This window comes from Mauremys mutica, chromosome 24, assembly GCF_020497125.1.
Source record: "Mauremys mutica isolate MM-2020 ecotype Southern chromosome 24, ASM2049712v1, whole genome shotgun sequence".
Classification (NCBI taxonomy): domain Eukaryota; kingdom Metazoa; phylum Chordata; order Testudines; family Geoemydidae; genus Mauremys; species Mauremys mutica.
The window spans coordinates 12,660,599-12,672,212 of NC_059095.1; the positions used below are offsets into that span (position 1 = coordinate 12,660,599).

Here is an 11,614-nt window from a genome sequence, read left to right on the forward strand (position 1 = left end):
CTCTACCCGCAGCATTGCACTCCTCCTGCCTCACAGTCCAGCAGTGTGGACTCCCAGTACCCACTGCACTCAACACCCATCCCTCTGCAGTTTGGCCCTGCTGAAGTACAGCACCCGCTGCATCGTCCTCCAAAGGAGAAGGTTGGGTATGATCCCTGGACAAACACAAATCTGTAACCGTCCCGGGACCCCCCTCCTCCTCCTCCTGAGACCTTCCATTCCGCCATCCTCCTCCCTGCTGATCATTTTTTTTTCATTTGACTCTTTCCTCTCGTTGTTGGCTTTCAAGAAAAGAACTGTTTGTTTGAAATCAATCTTTATTCTATTAAGTGAAAGCAAAAAGAGCCCTGCAAAGCAACATACAACTATGTTAAGGCCCCTCCTTGCATCAAGTGCACCAATCACCTCCTAGCATTTCAAGCACTGCAATCCTGAGCATAGCAACAAATATTAGTGGCTTTCAGCTTCAAATTGCTGTCTCAAGGCATCCCTGATCCTTATGGCCCCGCACAGTGCCCCTCTAATAGCCCTGTTCAAACTCAGCCTCCAGGCACTGAGCCTCTGCAGTCCAGCCCTGAGTGAAGCTTTCACCCTTCCCTTCACAAATATTATGGAGCATACAGCACACAGCTATAAGCATAGGAATATTGTCATCAGCCAGGTCCAGCTTCCCGTACAGGCAGCACCAGCGGGCTTTTAAACAGCCAAATGCACACTCCACAGTCATTCTGCACTTACTCAGCCTGTTGTTGAACCGTTTCTTGCTGCTGTCAAGTTGCCCTTAATGGGCCACGGCATTAAGGGGTAGACAGGGTCTCCCAGGATCACAATGGGCATTTCGACTTCCCCTACTGTGATCTTCTGGTCTGGGAAGAAAGTCCCGGCTTGCAGCTTCTTGAACAGGCCAGTGTGCCGAAAGGTGAGTGTGTCATGCGCCTTTCCGGACCAGCCTGCGTTAATGTCTGTGAAACGCCCATGGTGATCCACAAGTGCCTGAAGAACCATTGAGAAATACCCCTTGTGATTAATGTACTCGGTGGCTAGGTGGTCTGCTGCCAGAATTGGAATATGCGTCCCATCTGTCGCCCCTCTGCAGTCAGGGAAGCCCATTTGTGCAAAGCCATCCACAATGTCACACACGTTGCCCAGAGTCACAGTCTTTCGGAGCAGGATGCGATTAATGGCTCTGCGCACTTCCATCAACACGACTCCAACGGTCGACTTTCCCACTCCGAACTGGTTAGCGACCGATCGGTAGCAGGCTGGAGTAGTCAGCTTCAACAGTGCAATCGCCACGCACTTCTCTAGTGACGGGGCAGCTCTCATTCTCATGTCCTTGCGCCACAGGGCTGGGGCGAGCTCATCACACAGTCCATGAATGTGGCTTCTCATCCGAAAGTTCTGCAGCCACTGCTCGTCATCCCAGACGTGCATGACGATCTGAACCCACCACTCAGTGCTTGTTTCCTGAGCCCAAAAGCGGTGTTCCACTGTTCCGTGAATGCCACAAGCCATCTCATGTCATAGCTACTACGTGTGGCGAGATCAGTGTCACACTCCTCTTGCCTTTGTAGTTTAAGGAATAAATCCACTGCCACTTGTGACGTGTTGGTCAGTGTGTGCAGCATTCTGGTCAGCAGTTTGGGATCCATTCCTGCAGCCCGAAAGAGGCAGGGCAGGGTGCGCTGGGCACAAACCGTTGAAAGATGGTGCCAAATGCAGACGGAAGCACAGGGATTGCTGGGATGCGAAGCAGTGCATCACGGGGCATTGGGACAGGACCCAGGGTGACCCACGACCCCTTCCGCCTTCCCACAAGTCTTAGCGGCAAAAGGGAAAGAGGTGCTCTGTGAGATGGCTGCCCAGAGTGCACGGCTCCGAATATCGCCGGGAGTGCCGCAAGGGTGAACATGCTATTGCACAGGCAGCTGTCAGCGTGAACACACAACAGCGGTTTTCCTTCAGCGCTCTGAGCGGTGCTGGAACTTTGCAAGTGTAGATGTGCCCATAACCATCCAAGACAGATGGCTTAGACATAGTCTGGGGGTGCCAGGGGTCCACAGGCCACAGGTTATAAACCACAGCTCTAGAGGTTCTCAAAGGCAGCTTCATGCTACTGCCTGAGAGCCTGAAAGTGAAAAGTGACCACAGCCCCAAGTGAAACTGACTAAGCTGTTTTCACTGCCCAGGCCAAGAGAAAAGGAAATAAACAGCAAGCAGTGCAAAGTAAACGGTTTAATTTTCAGATTTAATACTCTGAGCTGTTATTAATTCAGGAAAAGAAATGTATTTTCAGTATAATCTTTAACTCAATGGCACTTGTGAAACAGAGGCAATGTAACAAAAGAATAACAATCTTATTAAAGTTGCTCCCGGAGGATCCCAAAGGTACATACATCATCTGCCACGGCAGTTCACCCACTCGGCCCAGCAGCACCGCACAGCGATTTAAGACAGGAAGTGAAGAAAGGAGCAGCTGTAGACCCCAAATTGTTATGCACATACTTAACTTTAAGCACAAATTGTTCCACTGAAGTTAACTGACCTACTCACCTACTTAAATGTGTAGGGACATATTTGCTGGATCAGGGCCAGAGCCCTACTGATATCATGAATTTTTCAGCTGCTTAAAATGAGGGGAAACAATCCAATTGTGCATTAGGGCCCTGATTCTGGTCTCGGTGACCCTGATTTTACATTGATGCAATTGACTTTAGTAGAATTAGTCCTGATTCCCACCTGCGTAATGGAGATCAGACTCCAGCTCTGTTACCTACAGTAACATATTGCAATCCACGTGGCATGCTCTGATATAGGCAGTATGTAAAGGGGATGCTTTAATAGTCTCAGCCTTAAGGTGGAAATACCGTACCAGTCCCTAACCTACCTGCAACCATAGCTTCAAATCCCTGCTGCTTTGACTCAGCCCTTTATCCCTCCCGAGGCAGTCGCATCTATTTCTTCACAATTTACTGTACGTGTCTGTGTCTTTCAGAGACCTTAAAAAAATGAGGTCCTATATGCTCTGTTTGGGCATTGGAGATCCCCTGGCACCATCTGCAAAATGAACAGGTTTGTCTAAAGTCCTTGGCTACAGTCACACCCCAGACCATTGTGTTGTGCCCTGGTGGGCTGCTACCCTTCCCCCACTGCCCCAGAAGTGGCTCCCTGAAAGTGCTGCTGTACAGTGTGACACTGCACCCCATATTCTTCACAGTGATATCATCATGAGAGGTTTATGGCAGAATTATGGTGCATTTTGTACAAGAGGAGTCATGTGAGGTGACATTGGAAGTTATGGTTTGCTGAATGTGATTATCCTGTTTGTATGCAGGTATCATTTTTGTATCTGAAGTTATGAATATTGACTGTATCTGTATTTCAAATGTAGTTACACCTGGGTAATGCCCACTGGACAAGATGCTTTCAGTCAAGATAGCTGGTCGGGAAGGGCCTCTTCAGGGCAACGAGCCATTAGGGAAAACAATAGGCCTTAGGAGGATCATAGATTATTAGGGTTGGAAGAAACCTCAGGAGGTTCTAGTCCAAACCCCTGCTCAAAGCAGGACCAATCCCAACTAAATTATCCCAGCCAGGGCTTTGTCAAACCAGGCCTTAAAAACCTCTAAGGAAGGAGATTCCACCATCTCCCTAGGTAACCCGTTCCAGTGCTTCATCACCCTCCTAGTGAAATAGTGTTTCCTGATATCCAACCTAGACCTCCCCCACTGCAACTTGAGACCATTGCTCCTTGTTCTGTCATCTGCCACCACTGAGAACAGTCGAGCTCCATCCTCTTTGGAACCCCCCTTCAGGTAGCTGAAGGCTGCTATCAAATCCCCCCTCACTCTTCTCTTCTGCAGACTAAATAACCCCAGTTCCCTCAGCCTCTCCTCATAAGTCATGTGCTCCAGCCCCCTGATCATTTTTGTTGCCCTCCACTGGACTCTCTCCAATTTATCCACATCCTTCTTGTAGTGTGGGGCCCAAAACTGGACACAGTACTCCAAATGAGGCCTCACCAGTGCTGAACAGAGGGGGAAAAATCACTTCCCTCGATCTGCTGGCAATGCTCCTACTAATACAGCCCAAAATGCCGTTGGCCTTCTTGGCAACAAGGGCACACTGTCGACTCATATCCAGCTTCTCGTCCACTGTAATCCCCAGGTCCTTTTCTGCAGAACTGCCGCTTAGCCAGTCGGTCCCCAGCCTGTAGCAGTGCATAGGTGTAGCGAGGCGACGACTCACTGGTGCGGCACCTCCTGCTGGTCATCCTGGGAATTAGCTCTCCAGCATACGGAGCGCCCCTACTGGCCGGTGTCTCACCTGTCGCTGGACCGTGTCCCTCCTGGACCACAGTGTCTCCTACCCTGGGGTTCTGTCCCCTGGCAGTCCCCACGCTCTGGGTCTCCCCTCCCAGGGGAACCCCAACCCAGTATTCCCACCTTGCCTCAGTGGCTACTGCCAATCATCCTCCAGCCCCTGCTCACTGGGGCAGACACAGTCTGTGAACCACTCATCACTGGCAAGGGGGGCGGGGGTTGGACCTGCTGCCTCTGCCTAACCCCGGGCTGCACCTCTGCAACCCCAGTACCTGTGTTGGGCCTTCACCGAGGCCTCAGCCTGGGGAGTTGCCAGGCTGGAGCGCCCCAGCTCCTGGTGCCTTTCCCCAGCCCTGCTCTGCCTCAGGTCCCCTGCTCCCAGGCAGCCAGGTCCTCCTCTCTCCACGGCTAGACAGAGTGACCCAGCTCCTGGCTCACAGCCCTTTTGTAGGGCCAGCTGTCTTCTAATTGGGTGTGGCCCCACCTATGGCTGCCTCCCCAGTCAGCCTTTTCTTCTCAGCTTTCAGCCCCAGCCCTCTCCAAGGGCTGCTTTTAACCCTTTCACAGGAGCGGGTTCCTGCCCCGCTGCAATGGGATTCTTCCGTCCTAAGGGCAGGACTCTGCACTCGTCCTTGTTGAACCTCATCAGGTTTCTTTTGGCCCAATCCTCCAATTTGTCTAGGTCCCTCTGGACCCTATCCCTACCCTCCAGCATATCTACCTCTCCCAGCAGCTCAGTGTCATCCGCGGACTTGCTGAGGGTGCAATCCATCCCATCATCCAGATCAGTAATGAAGATGTCTGGGAGCTGACCTTGTCCCTTTAGACTGAGGCAAAAAAAGCATTGAGCACTTCAGCTTTTTCCACATCATCTGTCGCTAGGTTACCTCCCCCATTCAGCAAGGGTCCCACGCGTTCCCTGACCTTCTTCTTGTTGCTAACGTACCCGTCGAAACCCACCTTGTTACCTTTCACAAGCTTATCTCCCACCTGGTGAGTCTTCCTGAGAATGTTACAGACAGCCTGAGAGTGATGGCTGCTGTGACTCTGCAAGGACGTGTGCCCACACCACATAATGCTGGACTCCATCTTGGGATGTCAGTGTTTTTTCACCAAGCTTTGGAACAAAGGGTTCCTGCCATATGCAAAAAGCTATATAAGGCTGGGAGTGACATCATCTGGGGTTCTTCACTCCCCACACAAGAAGACTCCTGGAAACACCTGAGGCACAAAGACTGAACTGGGGGAAGTGCTGGACCCAGGCTAATGGGATTTCTAGCCTGTGAATGAGACACCTGGGGATTGCAAGTTGTAAAGCAAGTGCAGCTTGGTCCTTAAGAATCAGCAACCTGCTTGTGTCCTCTCTTAGGGTGAGAATCTACTAATTCATGTCCCATCTATCCAGTATATTAAGCTTCGTTTGCATTTTTTGTTTATCTGCTGGGTAATCTGCTTTGCTGTTTTCTATCCCTTATAATCACTTAAAATCGATCTTTTGTAGTTAAACTTGTTTTTGTTTGAATCTAAACCGGTGAGCTTTGACTGGAGTGCTTGGGGGAAATCTCAGCTTGGTTACCACAAGTGTGCATTGTTCTCGTCACCCTGAGGGAGAGGCAGATCGGGTATCAAACCCATATACTAGCCAGGTTTGACCAGGGCAGGACAGTACTGCTCTGGGGTCCCGAGCTGGTGGTTAGAGAGCGTGTGTGTAACTATGGCTGGCTGTGTCCCTACCTGTGTGAATGCTGGTGAAAGCGCAGGCTGGAGGGCATTGCAGCTTGTCACAGTGTGAGAGGGAGTCCAGGCTGGTGGGTCAGGGGGCTCAGTGGTACCCCAGTTCCAGGTGGCACCCCAAGGGGAACCCATCACACAGTGTATCTAAAGCACTCGTGGGACAGGCAGGGCCTTGGGGAGACATTAGGGAGCCATTCGCCCAGCCCCAAGAGAAGTCCTCTCAGCTGCTGACGCAGGGCTGGCAGGTTTAGGTGGAGGGTGAAAGCCGCTGAACCATGGCTGCTGTGTGAGAGCCAGGAGCCTGGGGAAGGAAGTAAAGTGCGGAGGGAGTGCTGGAGTTTCCCCCGAACTGTACGGTCCAGAGATTCATAGAGTTAAAGGCCCAAAGGGACCATTAGCTCATCTGACCTCCTATACGTCGCAGGCCACGGACTTCCCCGTTACCCCTACACTGAAACCAAAAACGGGTATTAAGCTAAAGCATCTTCCAGAGAGGCATCCAGTCAAGGCTTCTTTGACTCAAAGGCAGTAAGTTCCCAGGTTCATAAAGAACCAGTCAGACTCCTGGATTCTTCCACCCTACGTAATGCAAGGGCCAGACTTTGCTAACCACATCACCTGCCACTCTAATAGCATGCACTTCAATAACTCAGCCAGAGGTTAGGGGCCTATTTCAGGAGTGGGCAATGTGCAGGACGTCAGACTAGATGATGATGGTTCTTTCTGACCTTCAAGTCTATGAGCAGACAAATATCTGGCCATGTTTTAAAAATCAAAGACTCCAATCCTGGAGGCTTAAGGCTTGGACTCAGTGGGTCTGTCCATGTGTATGTGTAACTCTTTGCAGAATGTAGTTACCTCACTGGAATTTGTCTGGATACTCAGGTTAACGCCCCTGCTACATCCACAGCCCTTCAGACACAGATATTGCTAAAGTCCCAAATTCTTGTTTTCAGATTGTAGGAGTAAAACACTAGAGTTCCCCAAAACAAGTGAGTTCTGGACAGCAGGCAGAAGCGTGGGGGTATGGAAACGACTGAGGCTATTAGTGCCCCCCCAGGAATGATGCGAGGCAGCGTGACTGGCAAAACGGGAGGTGGGTGTCAGCAGAAGCAGAACCACAGATGTGTGCAGCTAAACTCACCCCTGATGCAAATGGGAGTCACTCCGCTGAAGGCAATGAAGTCGTACTCGCTGGAGGCCCAGTTGAATCTGGCCCATGATGTTGTTTGTTGTTATTTCCTTCATCACGTGATTTCACCTGGAGGCAGCGTCTCTGAAGAGGTCCCACCATGCCGGGCAGATACCTTTGTGGAAAACCACCTACCTCCTAAAGTGACCCCAGGGCTTTTCCCACCCGCCACTGTCTCAGCTTCTGTGCTCCTGAAGGAGGCCAGCCTGGAGAGCTGCAGTGACTCCCCGAGACACCACGTGCACAGGCAGCCCCAGCGCAGCTCTGCCAACGTTCCTCAGCATTAGCCAGGAACTTCAGCCTCAGGCTGGGAAGGTAATTCAGCCACCTGAGGGACGTGGAGGTAGTGCAGTCTAGTGGGTAGGGTGCTAGCCTGGGAATCCTTGACTGCTGGATTCTTATCCCAGCTCTGCTGCTGGCCTCAGGCAAGTCACTTTCCCTCCCACCTGTGTGCATCTTGCCTGTTCAGACAGTAGGGTGACCAGACAAGAGGAAGAAAATGTCGGGACACATAGGGGGTGGGGGGTGGGGTGTCCGCCAGCGGAGGGGGAAAAAAAGCTGAATGCTGCCGGCGGAGCAAAAAACACAAAACAAAAAAAGCCGAGTGCTGCCAGCGGAGCGAAATATCGGGACGCGGGACAAACACCTAAATATCAGGATGTCTGGTCACCCTATCAGCCAGTGAGCTCATCAGGGCAGGGACTGGCATCTCTGGGTCAGGACCCAGCACAATGGGGCCCTGTCCTCGGCTGGGGCCTCCAGATGCTATTGTGATTAAGACAATAGTGCCTATTCCATCCTTTGGCCTTTCTGCTGATGTGTTTCTGGAGCACCCATCACCACGGCATCTAGGCGCTTGCTGCTGAGGCTGCCCATGCAGGTGACACTGTGCCAACAGTAACACTAGCACTGGGTGAAGGACGCCTGTCTGCTGAACTGAGAGCCACCCACTTTTCCCACAGGCCACTGAGAACTCAGCAGCTGGTCACTTTCCCTGACTGCCAGCCTGCAGCCTAGGCTGGCTTCATACCAGGGACCAAGACGTGACAGGCTCCGTGTCCTTTCCCCATCGCCCTGAGCCCGATTTATTCGTAAAGAAAGCAAAAAAAATATGCACCGCTCTTTTTGTCCAATCCTAGACCCCCTGTTTTATTTACAGCTCACGGACCACGACAAGATCGTCTAAACCCCAAGGCGAAGAATGGTTTAGCACAACGCGGCCGGCCTCCTCTGGACTGGAACGGGTGGCTGAGCCGGGAAGGGCTGGCTCCTTACCAATCCCCCAGCCACCTTTATTCCACGGAAAAGGCTCTGCAGCATGTGGCAGTGACAGTCCCCATTCAGTAGCCTTTGACTGCTGGGGCAACGTCAGATGTACTGGAGTTACTGAAAGTTTGAGAGCTGGAGCGCATGCGGCATTGCTTTGTAGCAATCAGCCTTCTCCGTAGCTTTCAAAGTATTCGCACAGCAGCTCTCGCACTTCCTCGGCGCCGCTGTCGTCCATGGACACGGGCGCAGGCTGGCAGGGCTTTGAGAACTCGGCGGGCTCCAGCACCTCCAGCCACTCGTCATTGAAGGGGCTGTCGTGGGCCTCGCACACGTTGTGCAGGGTGCAACAGGCGAGTATGACCGTGGGCAGCAGGTCCAGGCTGCAGTCGTCGCACTTCAGGAGGAACTGCCACCGGGCCTTGAGGCGCAGGAAGGCATTCTCGATCACGCTGTGGGCTCGCTTCAGGCGATAGTTGAACTGGAGCTGCTGTGGGGTGAGGGTGCCGTCTTCTGGGTATGGCTTGAGGAGCCAGTCCCGCAGCGGGTAAGAGGCATCTCCCAACAGGACGTACCTTTGTGCCCTCCCCATGAAATGTTTCAGGGGGGTTGGGAAGAGGCGGCCCTCCCTGGCTAACACCCACAAGCTGGAGTTTTCCAGGACGGTGCTGTTCTCCATGCTGCCAGGGAAGCCGGCGCAGATGTCCCAGAACTGACCCAGCCCATCCACCGTGGCCTGCGTGAGGACAGAATGCCAGCGCTGGCTGTTGCAGTAGTCGGCACCGAGGTGGGCAGGGGCGTGGATGGGGACATGGAGGCTGTCCAAGGCACCGATGCAGTGTGGGAATCCCCAGCGGGCACTGAAGATCCGCACCATGTTCTCCAGCTCCTGCTCGCTGGGCAGCCGGAGGTAGAGCGGCTTCAGCAGCAGCACAATGGCGTAGCTGACCTCCTTGACACAGTTCTGCACTGTGGACGGACCCACCCCAAAGAGGGGGCTGATTGTCTGGTACTCTACATTGGTGGCCAGGTGCCAAACAGCCACAGCTACCCGCTGCTCCAGAGGCAGCACCGGGTGGGGCTGGGTACTCGGGTGGGACAGCTTGGGTCGCAGCTGGTTGCAGACATAGAAGAAGGTCTCCTTGGACATTCGGAATTTCTCCAGCCAGTCCCGAGGCTGGAAGTCTTTCAGGACCACCCGTTCCCACCAGTCAGCGTTCCGGAAGCTGGGCCATGAGCGTGGGTGGAAGTAACAGCTGGATCTCCTCCGGCGGGCAATCAGCAGCTGAAATTTGACAGTTACAGGCATGAGGCAGCATTTCCTTCCAGACATGTATACTGGAATGTGAGACTGCTCAGCACTGTTACAGCACTGCATCTACAACCAGCCAACGTGCTGCACAGACAATCAATTCATCCTCTCCGCATCCCTGGGTACTGGGTCAGCATCATCCCTACTGGACACAGGGGGAAAACTGACACAACAAGGTGTTAAGTGACTTGCCCAAGGCCACCCAGTTAGTCACTGAGTTGGCTTTGGAGCTCAGTCATCCCTGGCACTCAGCCCAGCCCCCTGTATCAGGCTGTCTACATGAATGCCAAGCTAATACTGACTGGAATGAGTGTCTGGCCTAGTGGATGGTGCACTGGTCTGGGACTCAAGACACCTGGGTTCTCTTTCTGGGTCTACCACTGACCTACTGGGTGACTTTGAGCAAGTCATTTTGCCTGTTGGTGCCTCAGTTTCCCCACCTGTAAAACGAGGACAATGATACTGACCTCCTTGGTAAAGCACTTTGAGATCCATGGATGAGAAGTGCTAGGTAAGAGCAGGGTATCATTACAGCCCTATATCATCTTTCACCCAATGAGTGTCAAAGGCCTGTGAGGTATTATACATACCCTGCCTCTCTCTCTTTCTAGGTAACTCCATTAGCCCGCTCCTCCCTCCGTCCCCAGCCCCACAGCCGCCGTTTACCAGCACGGAGCAGGCGAGGCCAGGGGGCGAAACACAACACTGCAGCCCACTGAGAGCTCCAGGGGGGCAGAACGGCATCGCTACAGCTGGGCGACACTTGGAATTTCTCTTCTGCAGAAAATTTGAAAACATTTCATTCCGAATGGGGACGAAAAGTCACAGTGGCCCACAAAACGAACTTTCTGGGGGGAAAACCCGGTTCGGGTCAATCGCAATGTTCCAGTTTCAGCTTTTCCCACGTTTTGTACATTTCATTTTTGTTTTAACATTCAGGTTTAATCATTGTTTTTAAATTGGATTATACAACAAAACAAAACAACCATTGGGTGACCAGACGGCAAGTGTGAAAAATCGTGACGGGGGTGGGGGGTAATAGGAGCCTCTATAAGAAAAAGACCCCCAAATCGGGACATCTGGTCACCCTACGGTAACCGGCATTGGAGCTGCCCATTCCACCTGGTAGCTGGTCTGGTGATTAGTAACGAAGCCCTGAAGCTCTAGGAGGCAGAACGGGGTGGAAAGTCTTTACTCAGCCTCATGGTCCTGGCAGAGCTCGTGGGTGGGCACGAAAGGAGAATTAGCAGAATAGAACAGGAAAGGGGCTTTATTCTGTCTGCAGGGGCTGGTCCCCTCAGCCCACGTTTTCTAGATGGGGGGTGCGGTTTAAAAGTGTTAAATTATTACCCCCCCCCCGATTTTCCTCCATTCTCCTTGTGCCCCCCACCCCCATTTCCCTTCTCGTATCTTTGTACTCCCTGTCCCCCCACTTCCGCCCCTAATCCTGGTCCAGCCCCTGGCCTGTCCCCACTCTGACCCCACAGCGGCCTGCCAGCGCGACCAGCCCGTAACTCAGCGCGACCCCCGCCGCCCAGATGAGCCACAGCTGGATTCTCCCCGGGGCCCGGCCCCCGGACAGCTGAGCGCTCGGTGCCCGGACACCCCGGCCCCGGCCCAGGCGTTTACCGTCATCAGCCTCTTCTGTCTCTGCGTGTAGTACTGCCGCAGCCAGGCTGCCCGCTGCGCCGCGTCCCCGCGGCCGGCCATCTCCCCGGCCCCCGCCCGCTGCCTCCCCCGGTACAGCAGCAGCAGCACCAGCGACTCCCGCATTTTCAAACCCGGAGC

General features: G+C 53.2%; 1 protein-coding gene across 2 annotated transcripts; it reads right to left on the bottom strand.

Annotated features, from left to right (window-relative positions):
• Window positions 1–8,382: 8,382 nt before the first annotated feature.
• On the bottom strand, window positions 8,383–11,614 carry LOC123355687 (protein ANTAGONIST OF LIKE HETEROCHROMATIN PROTEIN 1-like). 2 transcript variants are annotated; one of them, XM_044998241.1, is made up of 3 exons: window positions 11,456–11,614; window positions 10,493–10,603; window positions 8,383–9,799 (listed from the first exon to the last, which is right to left on the bottom strand). In XM_044998241.1, exons 1-3 carry the CDS (start codon window positions 11,597–11,599, stop codon window positions 8,681–8,683), a joined length of 1,374 nt encoding a protein of 457 aa, XP_044854176.1. In that variant the 5' UTR covers window positions 11,600–11,614; the 3' UTR covers window positions 8,383–8,680. The 2 variants fall into 2 exon arrangements, with proteins under 2 accessions (XP_044854176.1, XP_044854177.1); XM_044998242.1 differs by lacking the exon at window positions 10,493–10,603.